The 14,648-nt window shown below is 38.0% G+C and overlaps 1 protein-coding gene across 2 annotated transcripts in view; it reads right to left on the reverse strand.

The window, feature by feature from the left end:
• The window catches only part of SPIRE1 (spire type actin nucleation factor 1), a 326,738-nt gene that overhangs the window by 116,907 nt on the left and 195,183 nt on the right, over positions 1–14,648 (reverse strand). For both annotated transcript variants that reach the window (XM_090285845.1, XM_090285844.1), the window contains exon 5: positions 10,438–10,515. In XM_090285845.1, coding sequence (XP_090141971.1) covers positions 10,438–10,515 — 78 coding nt within the window. The remainder of the gene's footprint in view (positions 1–10,437; positions 10,516–14,648) is intronic.

A 14,648-nucleotide genomic window follows, 5' to 3' on the forward strand; every position in this document is an offset into this window, starting at 1 on the left:
CCTTTATTTCCCTTGCCCTAGGAGATATGCCATCAAAAAAATTGCTATGTGGTGCATCTGAAATTTTCCCACCAATGTTTTTCTCTAGGACTTTCATGGTGTCACGACTTATATTTAAGTCTTTTATTCATTTTTAGTTTATTCTGGTGTATAGTGTAAGTTGGTGGCCTAGTTTTATTTTTTGCATGTACCAGTCCAGTTGTCCCAACACCATTTATTGAAGAAGCTACCTTTACTCCACTGTATGCTCATGTCCTCTTTGTCAAATATTAATTGACCATAGAGATTTGGTTTACTTCTGAGTTCTCTAGTCTGTTCATTGATCTACGTGTCTGTCCTTATGCCAGTGCCAGACTGTTTTGATTACAGTGGCTTTATAATATAGTTTAATGTTGGGTATTGTGATCCCTTGTAATTTGTTCTTTCTCAAGATTGCTGAGGCTCTTTGGGGTCTTTTTGGTTCCATATACAATTTTGAACTATTTGCTCTAGATCTGTGAAATATGTCATTGGTATTTTAATAGGAAGGTATTGAATGTATAGATTGCTTTGGGTAGTATGCACATTTTAAAGATTTTAGTTCTTCTAATGCACGAACACAGTATAGCTTCTATTTATCTCTTTTTTCCTTAATTTCTTTCTTCAGTGTTGTGTAGTTTTTCGAGTACTGGTCTTTTATGTGCTTGGTTAAATTTACGTATTCCCAGATACTTATTTTTCTTGTTGCTGTAGTAAATGGGATTTTTTCCTAATTTCTCATTGGTGGTGTACAAAAATGCCATTGATTTCTGAATATTGACTTTGAACCCTGCTATTTTGCCAAATTCGCTTATTAGGTTGAGGAGTGTTCTGGTGGAGCCTATAGGGTTTTCTAAGTATACTATCACGTCATCTGTGAATAATGACAGTTTTACTTACTCCTCCCAATTTGGATGCCTTTTATTTCTTTTTCTTGTCTGATCACTGTGACTAGATCTTCCAGTACTATGTTGAACAAGAGTGATAAAAGCGAATGCCCTTGTCTTGTCCCTGATCTTAAGGGGAAAGCATTTCGTTTTTGCCTGTTGAGTATTACGTTGGCTACATGTTTCTTCTATATATGGCTTTTATTATGTTGAGGTATGTTCCCTGTATTCCCAATTTGCTGAGTGTTTTTATCATAAAGGGGGGCTGGATTTTATCAAATGCTCTTTTAGCATCTATTGATACAATCATGTGATTTTTGTCCTTCATTTTGTTTATGTGGTGTTTTATGCTTATTGATTTGCAAATATTGTACCATCCCTGCAACCATGTGATGAATACCACTTGATCATTCATGATGTATGATTTTTTAAATGAATTTCTGAAACGGGGTTGCCAGTATTTTTGTTGTTGAGGACTTTAGCATCTATGTTCTTCAGAGATATCTGACAGCCTAGGTTCCCACACCATACCCCCTCCCACCACCTGCTTGCAGCTGTCTGGGAGTTTCCCATGATAGTGGGGAGTGTCAAGCCGAGCTCCATTTGGCCTTGATCAGTCCCGAGACTCGCACCTGCACGATAACGACTGAATTCAATAATGCCATTTTTCTTCCCCCTGTAGAACAGCCCCCTCCTTCCCTAGGGCCCTGGAGTTGGGCCATTTGCAGCACGACTTCCTCCCCGCTTGCTAATTCCCTCAAACAAACTTCTATTCTTATGCTTGCTGCGTCCTCATGGTTCTCTGAGCAACACCGTTCTTACAATATTGACCTGTAATTTTCTTTCTTTGTTGTGCCTTTTCCTGGTTTTGAAATTAGGATAATACTGGCCTTGTAAAAAAGTTTGGGAATCTTTCCTCTTTAATTTTTTGGAGTAGTTTGAGAAGGATAGGAGTTAGTTCTTCCTTAAATGTTTGGTAAAATTCACATGTGAAGCCATCCAGTCCAGGGCTTTGTGTGCCCAAGAGGTTTTCCATTACTGCTTCAATTTCATTCATTGTTATTGGTCTATTCAGGCTTCCTGCTTATTGCTTCAGTTTAGGCAGATCGTATGTTTCTAGATAGGTGTCCATTTCACCCATGTTGTCAAATTCTTGGCATATAGTTGTCTGTAGTAATTTCTTACAATCCTTTGTATTTCTGTGGTATTGGTTGTAACTTCTCTTCTTTCATTTTTGATTTTATTTATTTGGGCCATCTATCTTTTCTTCTTGATGAATCTGGTTACAGGTTTATCCATTTTGTTTATCTTTTCAAAGAATCAGCTCCTGGGTTTATCTTTTAGTCTCTGTGTCATTTAATTCAGCCCAGTTTTATTTTCTTCCTTCAACTTGCTCTTGGCATTGTTTGTTGTTGTTCCTCTAGTTCTTTTAGATGTGGGGTTAGGTTGTTTATTTGAGATTCTTCTATCCTTCTTAGGTAGGCCTGTATTGCTATGAACTTTCTTCTAGGACTGCCTTTGCTGTGTCCCATAGATTTTGGATTGTTGTGTGTCCATTTTCATTTGTTTCAAGATACCTTTTGATTTCTTCCTTGATGTCATTGTTGACCCATTCATTATTTAATAGCATGTTATTCAGTCTCCATATATTTGAATGTTTTTGAGTTTTTTCCTTGAGGTTGATTTCCAGTTTCAAGCCATTTTGATCTGAGCAGATGTTTAATAATTTCAATTTACTTGAATTTGTTGGGGTTTGTTTTGTGGCCTACCGTGTGTCCTATTTTTGAAAATGTTCCATGTGCATTTGAAAAGAATATATGTTTTGCTTCTTTGTAGTTAAAGATTCTGTATATATAAGTTGAGTCCATGTGATCCAGAGTGTTGTTCAATGCCACAATATCCTTGCTGATGCTGTGTCTGGAAGATCTATTCATAGTTGACAGTACAGTGTTGAAAATCCCCTTTGATGACTGTGTTGTTCATCATTATCTTTCTTGAAGTCCTCCAAGATTTTCTTTATATATATATAGGTGCTCCTATGTTGGGTGCATATATGTTTACAAAGGTTATATATACCCTGCTGTTGGATTGTTCCTTTAAGTATTATGTAGTGACTTTCTTTGTCCCGTTTTTAGGCTTTTTCTTTGAAGTCTATTTTGTCTGATATAAGTATTGCTACCCCAGCATTCTTTTCCTGTCTGTTTGCTTGGAAATTTTTCCCCATCCCTTCACTTTTAACCTGTATAAATATTTTGCTCTGAGTAGGGTTTCTTGTAGACAGCATATATGCCGGTCTTGTTTTCTTATCCAATCAGCTACCCTATGTCTTTTGATTGGAGCATTTAATCCATTTATGTTTAAAGTTATTACTGATAGAGACTTATTACTTGTCATCTTTTCTGTACCTATAATTCTCTCTCTGTCTTTCTTCTTTTTATAGCGGTCCCTTTAGCATCTCTTGTAGTGCTAGGCTGGTGCAGGTGTACTCTTTTAGCCTTCTTTTGTCTCGGAAGCTCTTGTTTTACCTTCCATTTTAGATGAAAGCCTTGCTGGATAGAGTAGTCATGGTTATAGGTCCTTGCTTTTCATTACCTGGAATACTTCATGCCAGTCCCTTCTGGTGTTTCTGTTGAGAAATCAGCTCAGATACTCCATTGGAGCTCCCTTGTTTCTCCCATGCTGCCTTTAAGATTATCTCTTTTTCTCTAAAACTTTTCATTTTAATTATGGTCTGTCTTAGAGTGGGCCTCTTTGGATTCATCTTGAGTGGGACCCTCTGTGCTTCCTGAACTTGCATGTCTCTTTCCCTCTCCAAGTTAGGGAAGAGTTCTATCATTATTTTTCCAAACACGTTTTCTATCCCTTGCTCCTTCTCTTCTCCTTCCTATGATGCGAATATTGTTACATTTCATGTTGTCCTGAAGTTCCCTTAAAACTATCCTCATTCTTTTTGAGTCTTTGCTCATTTTGTTGATGACTGCGTATTTCATTTTCCCTTTTGTTCCAGCTCGCTGATTCAGTCTTCTGCTTCATCTAACTTTTAATTTCTTCTAGTATGTTTTTCATTTCAGATAGTGCATTCTTCATTTCTTCCTGGTTCTTGTGCATAGTAAATATGTCCTTTTTCATGTTGCTAAGTTTTTTGTAGTTCTCACTGAGTTCCTTGAGCATCCTCATAACCATTATTTTGAACTTTATGTTTGATAGATTGCTTGCCTTAATTTCATTTAGCTCCCTTTCTGGGGATTTCTTCATTTTTTTCAACTTGGAGTTCTTTCTTTGTCTCCCAACTTTAGGTGACTCTTTTCATTTGCTTCCATGTCTTAGGTTGCTCAACTTTGTCTGCCTGTTTTGGTGGGGTGGACTTCTGTGATACAAGTTCTATGGGACTCAGTTGTGCAGTGTCTTTCATCTCCTGATGATGCTCTATGGTTGCTCTTTTTTCAGTTTATGTGGGCTCTCTTGTACTTGGGCTTTGATTATTGGTGGCTCATTCGTTGGTGGTTCTTCCCTCCAGCTGACTGACTGAGGGTCACAACCCCTGCCATGTCTTTTATGTGCCTGTTGTGAAGAGTCTTCTGTACTCCTTGGATTCCAAACTTCATATCAGCTAAGATTCCGCTGAATGTTCAGTTTTTTTTTTTTTTTTTTTTTTTTTTTTGGATGATTTGCCAAGTGTCTGAGTTGTGTGCAAGAGCAAGTGGACTCAGCTTCCACCTACTTGGCCACCATCCTCACCCACCTCACCCATCATGCTTTTTAAATGAGGTTGCCATAAGACAATAAATTAATTTTTAGTTCAAGTTTGTACTAACTATTTGGTAACTTCTGAACACCTGGAATTATGTAGCTGGCTTTAATATCCAGGAAAACAAATTTAAAAATTTAATAGCCAAATGAAATACACCTAGAACAAAACTGCCAGAGTATTCTATACAAAGGAAACCTGAATATCAGTATTATTTTTAAGTGAAAAATAATATTATAAGACAATACAAGCTATTTGTTTTTTAACCTTACTCTTTCTTTTTATTTATATATGTTTCACTAATTATGCTATTACAGTTGTCCCAATTTTTCCTTCTCTGTCCCCATCCACATGATACTGATACTCACCATTCCCTCTAGCAAACTCTACCCCACCCTACTTAGTTCATGTTCATGGGTGACGCATATAAGTTTTTTGGTTACTCCATTCCTTCACTGTTCTTAACATTTCCCTGTCTATTCTGTACCCATCAACTTGTACTCCTTAATCCATTCATCTTTTTTCCCATTCTCCTCCTTCCCCACCCCAACTGATAACTCTCCTAATGTTCTGCTTGTTTAGTTTCTTTTTAATATTCAATTGTTGATTTTGTGAATTTATTGCCATTTTAATGTTCATAGTTTTATCTTCTTTTTCTTAAATGAGTCCCTTTAACATCCCATATAATAATGGCTTGGTGATGATGAATTGCTTTAGCTTTACCTTGTTTGGGAAGCACTTTATCTGCCCTTCCATTCTAAATAACAGCTTTGTTGGATAGAGTATTCTATGTTCCAGGTCCTTGCTTTTCATGACTTTAAATACTTCTTGCCAGTCACTTCTGGCCTGCTAAGTTTCTTTTGAGAAATCAACTGATAGTCTTATGGGAACTCCTTTCTAGGTAACTCTCTTCTTTTCTCTTGCCCCATTTAAGATTCTCTCTTTATCTTTAACCTTTAATTATCATGTATCTTGGTGTGGCCCTCTTTTTGTCTGCCTTGTTTGGACCTCTTTGTGCTTCCTGGACTTGTATGTCTATTTCCTTTACCAAATTAGGGAAGCTTTCTTTCATTGTTGTTTCAAATAAGTTTTCCATTTCTTGCTGTTTCTCTTCTCCTTCCAGCATGCTTATTATGTGAATGTCGGTACGTTTGAAATGGTCCCAGAGGCTCCTTAGCTTTTCCTTGTTTTTTGTATTCTATTTTCTTCTTTTCTGTTCTGATTGATGAATGTTTTTTCTTTCTTATATTCTAAGTCATTGATTTTATTCTCAGCTTCATTCGCTCCCACTGTTGGTTCCCTGTAAATTCTTCTTTATTTCATTTAGTGTAAACTTAACTTTTGCCTGGGTCTTTTTCATGCTGTTAAAGAACCCAATAAGTTACTTGAGCACCCTAATAACCAGTGTTTTGAACTCTGCATCCAATAGATTGCTTATCTCCATTTTGTTTAGCTCTTTTTCTGGAGTTTTCTTCTGTTCTTTCATTTGGGCCATATTTCTGTGTCTCCTCATTTTGGCCTCGGTGTTTTTGTTTCTATTAGGTAGAAATGCTTTGGCTCCCTGTATTAGTATCGTGACCTATTGCAGAAAAGTGCACTGTAAGTTGGATGAGGCAGTGCCTTGGGGAATTGCCAGGGTGGGGCAACCCATGTGAACCTGGTTGATGGAGTCTGATATGGTGTCTCCGCTCTGTGCCTCGTGTGGGAGAGGGCTCAGGATATGGACAACGCTGCTGCCAGGCCTCTGGAGTTTTCTCTGTAAGCTGTTCCCTGGCATTCTCCCTGATGCCGGACACTTCAATTTCTCCCTGTATGCCATTGGTGCCCTTCCATCTGCTGCCCTGGTGCTGAAGTTCAGTAGGATCAATCTGTATAAGTCCTAAATCTCTACCAGGCCCTTTAAGAGGAGAGTCCTGAGAATCTTGCAGTTTCTTCTGCAGCTGCAACCCCCACTGGTGTTTTTTTTTTTTCTAAAGTATATTTTATTGATTATGTTGTTACAGTAGTTCCAATTTGTTTTCCCCTTTGTTCCCCTCTGCCCAGTACTCCATACTTCCCTCCAGCAATCCCATGCCCCTTAGTTCATGACCATGGGTGGTGCATATAAGTTCTTTGGCTTCACCCTTTCCTATATTATTCTTGCCCCTGTCTGTTTTGTACAAACTGATTGTGCTTCTTAATCCCTGCACCATTTCCCCATTTCTCCCCTCCCCCTCCCAGCTGATAACCCTCCAAATGATCCCCTATGATTCTGTTCCTATTCTGGTTTGCTTAGTTGGATTTTGCTTTTATGTTTTAGATTCAGTTGTTGATAGTTGTGAGTTTGTTGTCATTTTAGTGTTCATAGTCTTGATCCTTTTTAAAAAATAAACCCCTTTAACATTTCATATAATAATGGCCTGGTGATGATGAACTCTTTTAGCTTTACCTTGTCTGGGAAGTACTTTATCTGCCCTTCCATTCTAAATGATAGCTTTGCTGTATAGAATAATCTTGGCTGTAGGTCTTTGTTTTTCATCACATTGTATACTGTCAGTCCCTTCTTGTCTGCAAAGTTTCTTTTGAGAAATCAGCTGATAGTCTTATAGGCACCCCTTTGTAGACAACTCTCCACTTTTCTCTTGCTGCTTTTAAGATTCTCTCTTTGTCTTGAACCTTTGGCATTTTAATTATGATGTGTCTTGCTGTGGTCCTCTTTAGGTCTAGCTCGTTTGGGACCCTCTGTGCTTCCTAAACTTGTATGTCTATGTCTATTTCCTGTGCCAAATTTGGGAAGTTTTCTTCATTATTTTTTCATACAAGTTTTCAATTTCTTGCTCTTGCTCTTCTCCTTCTGGCACCCCTGCAATTCGGATGTTGGCACATTTAAAGTTGTCCCAGAGGTTTCTAAGCCTCTCCTCATTTTTTTTCAGTTCTTATTTTTCCATTCTGTACTAGCTGACTGTTTTTTTTTTCCTTATGTTCCAAATCATTGATTTGAACCCTGGTTTCCTTCCCTTCATCATTGGTTTTGTGTGGATTTTCCTTCATTTCACTTAGCATAGCCTTCACTTCTTCCCTTATGCATTTGCCATACTGAAGCATATCTGTCAAGCCTGTGAGCATCTTTATCACCAGCGTTTGGAATTCTGTGTCTGTTAGGTTGGCTCTCTCCTCGTCGCTTAGTTCTCCCACTGGAACCTTGATCCGTTCCCTCTTCTGGGCCATACTTCTCTGTCTTCTCATCTTGACAGGCTCCTATGTGTTTGCCTCTGTGTCTTAGGTAAGCTGTCGCTCCTGTTATGTGGTAATGGGAAGAGCCTTAGGGATTCGTCAGTACAGAGTGACCTGTCTCACCACACTGGTGCTGTATGTGGGACAGGGGTCTGAGAGGGAACAATGCCACTTGCCCAGCACTTGCCCCCTTTACAGGCACTTCTCCCACTTCCATATGGGACTGGTGCCCCTCTAGCTGTTGCCCTGGCCATCCTTCCCAGAGTGGGTGGGTCTGAGGACATTCCAGGACTGTGGGGGCCCTTTAAACAAGCAGACCCTGCTGAGAGACTGGCAGTTTCTGCCTCTGTCCCAATCCCCACTGGTTTGCACTGTCAGAAGCAATAAGGCTTGATTTTCCCTGGTGCTGGGACTGTGAGCTGTGCGGTCTGGTGAGGAGCTGGGAACACTACCTAAGAGTCCCTCCTGAGTTTTTAAAATGTAACTTTGCTTTCCACCGGCCTGCCACTGCCACCACTGCTGCTACCACCACACCGCATCCTCTCTACCCCAGCTCCGCCCCTTCTACCTGTCTGGATGAGTATTTCTTCTTTATATCTCTGTTTGTTGGACTTCCACACAGCTTGATGTTCTGAAACTTCTGGTTGTGTCTAGTTTTGAGGTAGTTGTATTCCTTCTTAGTTGTGGAGGAAGACCCAGCCTATCTGTCTAGGCCTCCATCTTGGTCAGAAGTCCCCCCACTGGGTTTTATAGCCAGAAGTTATTGGGTCTTATCTTCCTGGCACTGGAACCCTGGTCTGAGTGATCTAGTATGGGGCTTGATCCCTCACTTCTCAGGTATCCCTTCCGATTTTCATCCTCTACATGTGGGTGTCAGACTGCCCATTCTGCATCTGTGTCCCTCCTACTCATCTGTATGAATGACTTTTTAAATTCCTTGACTGTTGGACTTCCATATAGCTCAATTTTCTGATGATTCTAGGTGACATCTGTTTTTATAGTTTAGCTGTAATTTTTGCTGTGGTTGTGCGAGAAGGTGAGCCGACTGTTGGACTTCCATATAGCTCAATTTTCTGATGATTCTAGGTGACATCTGTTTTTATAGTTTAGCTGTAATTTTTGCTGTGGTTGTGCGAGAAGGTGAGCCGTGTTTACCTATGCCTCCATCTTGACTGAAAGTCTCCTTTTTTAACCTTACTCTTTCTTTAATGTTCTAGGTTAGTATCTTTCCAAATATCTCAGTAAAAATATATTCAATAAATTAAGACTACCACAAACAGCAAATTTCCCAAAGATCATCTGAAGAAGAATTGATAAAGAATGGAATACTAATTGGCAATAATAAAAAAAACCCTACTGATATAGGCAATAACATGGATGAAATCTTAAAAGAATTATGCTGAATGAAATAAGCCAAGAAAAACCAGTATATACTACTGATTACATTTATACAAAATTCTGGAAAATGCCAACTGATCTATATGACAGAAAGCAGATCACTGGTTGCTTAGAAACTGGGGAGGAGGAAGGCAAGAAGTAATATTATAAAAGGGTATGAGGAAACTTTGAAGAGTGATAGAGAGTCTCATTATTTTGATTTTGGTGACAGTTTCCTGAGTATGTATGCATATATGCATGTCAAAATTTATCAAATTGTACTTTTTAAGTATGTGCATGTATTTTATGTTGGCTACATCTTAATAAAGTGGTTAGAAAAGACATGGTAAACAATTAAAATCTAATATGATCAAAAGCAAGTTGTTCATATCCCCCAAATTGTCATTGTTTCCTCATTTAATGATGTCATTATTTATCCAGTGTTTTGCATGTATTTTATGTTGGCTACATCTTAATAAAGTGGTTAGAAAAGACATGGCAAACAATTAAAATCTAATATGATCAAAAGCAAGTTGTTCATATCCCCCAAATTGTCATTGTTTCCTCATTTAATGATGTCATTATTTATCCAGTGTACTTAACCTGAAAAATCAGAATCTTAAAATGTGCTTCCCACTGACATCTGAACATTCATCAGCCTAACTCTGTGGCATTCACTGTCCTGTCCCCAGGGCTGTCATACCTGCCTGCCTCTAAATCATATATGAGGTCAGGGATTCAGGGATCTAGTACCAGTAGTGTGTCACATGAATACACTGCCATCATCTGTTCTAGACATCTATATTCTGTTTTATGAAGGCAAGGACCCCATATTACTCATTTTGCATCTCCAGGGCCCTAATCTGGTAACTATTCATTAAATAAATATATAATACTACACTATAGTTTTATACCTTCTCCTGAAATAGAGTTTAAACTTTGACTTACAAGAATATGCTATAGTATTAATATAATCAGAAAGGTCAACATTTTAAAACACTAAAACTTCCCAGAGATACTGGAGGTAATTCTAATAAAATTAGATAGTTTTTAAAAATAGGGAATTGGTATTCCTCAAATGTAAGACTTGGCATTCAAATTCATGTAATAACAATTTATGCTACAGACTTTAACAATCAGCTATAATATTTGTTCAACACTATACAAAATGGGGAGAATATCCAGCTATCTTACCCAGTCAGCGTTTTTCAGCTCTTCCAGGTCTGTGTTAGATTCATTGCTCTTTTCCATTTCTTGAATCTTCTTAAGATTCTATCAGTTGAAATAAAAATATTTGGCATAAAAATTTCATTAAGCTACCTCCTCAAATTAAAATTTCTAATGGATACCTTAAAATACACACAAAAGGGTTATTGAAGACAGTAGTACTGATAGCATTTTCAGGAGAATCACCAATTCTTCATGGAAACCTTCCCTTCCTCCTTGACTAAGCCAAATTTTCCTGCTATACTTTTATATAGCACCATAAACCTTTCCTCTATAGTTCTTATCAACACTAATTTTGCATTTGTTTGTGCCTTCCCACTAGACTTCATGACTCAGATTTCTGTTATCAGAAGCTAATATAAGCACAGGAACTTTCTGATGGTTAATATATATTTGTCAAGTAATTAATGAGTAAATTTCAATATATAAAGTGTCTTCTATATATTTTTAATTTGATTCATATATATTGCAAAATAGTTATCACATTAAGGTTAGTTGCAGTTCCATCACCTCACATAATTATATTTTTTTAAATGGTGAGAATATTTAAGATCCATTCTCTTCACAACTTTCCAGTATACAATACAATATTGTTAACTATAGTCACCATGCTGTACTGTACATTAGATCCTCAGAACTTATTCATCTTTTTACTGGAATCTTTGAAATTGCATTAATTCAACATTTGCAATTAAAAAACATCTTGATAGGTAAAACATATTAATTATAAGTTTGTGTTATAGCATTCCTACTCACAATAATTCAACTCTAATATATTTTGCTAAGTATATGTTCCTAATTGCATTTTACCTGACTTTAAATCCACTGTATGAAACCTAGCTTGTTTTATATGAAAATAATGACTACTTAATATGAATCATTTTAAACCACTTATTTTTAGCTTCTCAACATCTCAGATTAACCATTTGCAAAATAAGAATAATACTGCCTGCTTTTTTGTTCTTAATAATGCACAGGAGTATTAATACAGAAAGAACAAAACTACTCTGACTTAAACAGAAGGCAGTATAAATAATGTATTATTTCTTCTCTTCCTAGGAAAGAAATTAGGAGAAAAAAGTATATTTGTTTCAGAATGTTTCCATAATTATTATTAAAAATTATTTTTAAAATCCTCACCCAAGGATATGTTTATTGAATTTAGAGACATAGGAAGAAAGATGGGGGATGGGAAAGGGAAAAAGAGAGAAGGGGAGGAAAGAGAAAGAGAGACAAAGAATATTAATGTGTGAGAGAAACTTTGATCCATCGATCAGTTGCCTTCCATATGCACCTGGACTGGGATCAAACCTACACTCTAGGTATGTCCCTGTCCAGGAATTGAACCCATAACCATCTGGTGTAGGGGATGATGCTCCAACCAACTGAGCCACCTGGCCAGGGCCATAATTATTTTTTAAAAAGAGAGATCAGGTTTCCTGCCTGAGAGTATGTAATAAGACACTTGCCACTCCCAAGCCATGGCCTTGTCCAAGTTCCTTGTTTGGGCCTCCTGTTCCCCACCTTTAAAAGGAAGATGCCACTATCTACCTCACAATGTTGTATTTAAAATATAATCAAACGTAGCAGAACCTTGCATTTACAGCCTCTGGGGAAAAGAACTCCCAAAATGTGCATATCCTAGTTCCCTGTACTGCCCCATCCCCATTTCCTATTTGTTTCCCAGAGCCTTGCTCTTTTCCACTGCTGCTCTTGGCTGCAATAGGATGCTAGGGGCAGCTAACAAATGCTAAGCTTTTGGCAACCATCATTTAGTCCCAACCATGAGCCATGTTACTGGGGAAATTAAAGCTAGAAATGCTAACTGACATGTCTGGGGTCCACTCAAAGGTGAATGGTGGGGTGAAAGTAAAGCAGGTGGAAGTGGCACAAGACTCTCAGACATGAGATAAGATTGCAGAACTGACACTAGACAACGAGAATGGTCCTGTTGGGAATATAAGTGTCCTGATGCTGCCGCTGCCCCTCATGGGTTAAATAATTCTTAGAAAACAGCTAAATAAAGTTCTACTTTATTTTTGCTAAAATAAATGGGTATGAATTGAGAAATTATACAAGGAAAAAGAATAGAATTCATGACTTGTAACTGATTTGCAGATAGGGGGTTCTTAACCTCTGGTGTGGTATTACGTTAAAATCTCAGTAATATCATTATTACATTATTAGTAAATTAGGACTCTCGGTGTTCTATTTTTAAAGATGTACCAGATGTTCTGGTATATACAATATTTCTGATAAGCAAAATCTCTAATTTTTTGCTAGGGGATTATTAGTTATCTTTTTAAAAAAATATATTGTATTTATTTATTTTTAAGGAGAGGGAAAGGAAGGGAGAAAAAGAGGGAGAGACACATCGACATTTGAGAGAAACATAAATCGGTTGCCCTTGCACACCCCAAATTGGGGACCCAGCCTGCAACCCAGGCATGTGCCCTGACTGGGAATCAAACCACCAACCCTCTGGTTTGCAGGACAGCATTCAGTCCACTGAGCCAAACCAGCTGGGGCTAGTTAGTTTTTTAATCAATCTTTGATGACTTAAAAACAAGTTTTCAACCAAAGTCCACAATCTTCAGGAAGTATTAAAATCAGAATTGAGCAGGGAGGAGACCAAAAAGGAGAGGCACACATTTGCTGTGTGCCTAGATGACTGCAACCCAGACTCCATCCCCCAAAGAATTAAAGAATATATTATTCTACTGACCAGAAGAGACTTCATTCTGTTTTTCTTTTTTTAAAGATTTTATTTATTTATTTTTAGAGAGAGGGGAAGTGAAAGAGAAACAGAGGGAGAGAAACATCAATGCGTGGTTGCCTCTCATGCACTCTCAACCGGGGACCTGGCCCACAACCCAGGCATGTGCCCTGACTGGGAGAAGAACCAGTAACACTTCGGTTCACAGGCTGGTGCTCAATCCATTGAACCACACCAGCCAGGGCCATTCTGTCTTCTATTTTTTAAAACAATGAAAATGGTGAGAGAAAAGAGATCTAAGAGGTGAACTGCCTCTGGGCACCCTCAGGCTCTGTCAGGTTGTGATATATATCAGCAGCAGCACTCTGCCCTCACCTATCAAAAAAAAGGGGAGAGCTGAGAAAACATACCTCAGTTCTATTTCTTCACACTCTAGCTTTAGGGCATTTGCACTGGCTGTTCTCTCCCCCTACAATGCTTTACCCAAATATACACATAGCTAATTCCCACATATCCTTCTCATTCTTATTCAAATGGCCTACCCTGACCATCCCATATAAATGCCAAGACCTATGCCCTGGACTTTTTCTGGACAGACGCTTTATAAAGCAGGTTATTTTAGCTACAGAAGAAACTGAACACACAATGGTGCTTTTCAATATAGACTGACTTTCACTTCAACGTTGTCCACAGAAGTTAAAAAATTAACTATTTTCCTAAACACCCTTCTATTTCACTGTGAGCATGTCTTTCCACTCGGCTATTACAAGTTCTCTTATCATATTTTCTTTTATAAATATCTTCAAGTCCCAAACTCTATATGCCTGGGATGATTCATAATGACTGGATAACTGTTATACAAATCCCAGGGAAATAATTTTTTCCCTTGAATTTCCACACAGCTATTATTTTTATATCTGTGTAAGATACAGAGGTTGAACATGAATATAATTCATTATTACAGCTCAGCCTCAGCATAAGGATCTCACATTGTGAGAATACTCACTAGATTTTACTAGCCTGCTAATGGAAATCATCACAAGAGAACATTTGAGAATGAGAAGCTCAGTAAGTTAGATTCCAGACCCTTCACACATTCCACTTCTCTCTAGCTCCACTTTTGCACTCACCCCCTTTAATATCCTGGATATCTATTATTTCCTTTGAGTAAAATGTTCTGTCACTTAAAATCATTGCTCTGAAAGATGAAGTATGATGCCTTACAAACTGCTCTAACTTAAAACCACTACATTTAGAGGATCCAAGATGGCGGAGGATAGTGGAAATACACTAACCTCCTCCCAGAACCAATCTGGATTACAATTTAATTGTGGAGAAATCATTCGGAATAACCAACTGAACACTAGTTAGACAGGAACCTTATAACTACATACAGACAGAAGAAGCCGCTTCACCACAGCATGACTGGTAGGAAGTTGTGAGAGAACTGGCTGGGCTCCCA

The sequence above is a fragment of the Furipterus horrens genome, unplaced genomic scaffold (genome assembly GCF_987537825.1).
Source record: "Furipterus horrens unplaced genomic scaffold, mFurHor1.1.pri manual_scaffold_8, whole genome shotgun sequence".
Classification (NCBI taxonomy): Eukaryota; Metazoa; Chordata; class Mammalia; order Chiroptera; family Furipteridae; genus Furipterus; species Furipterus horrens.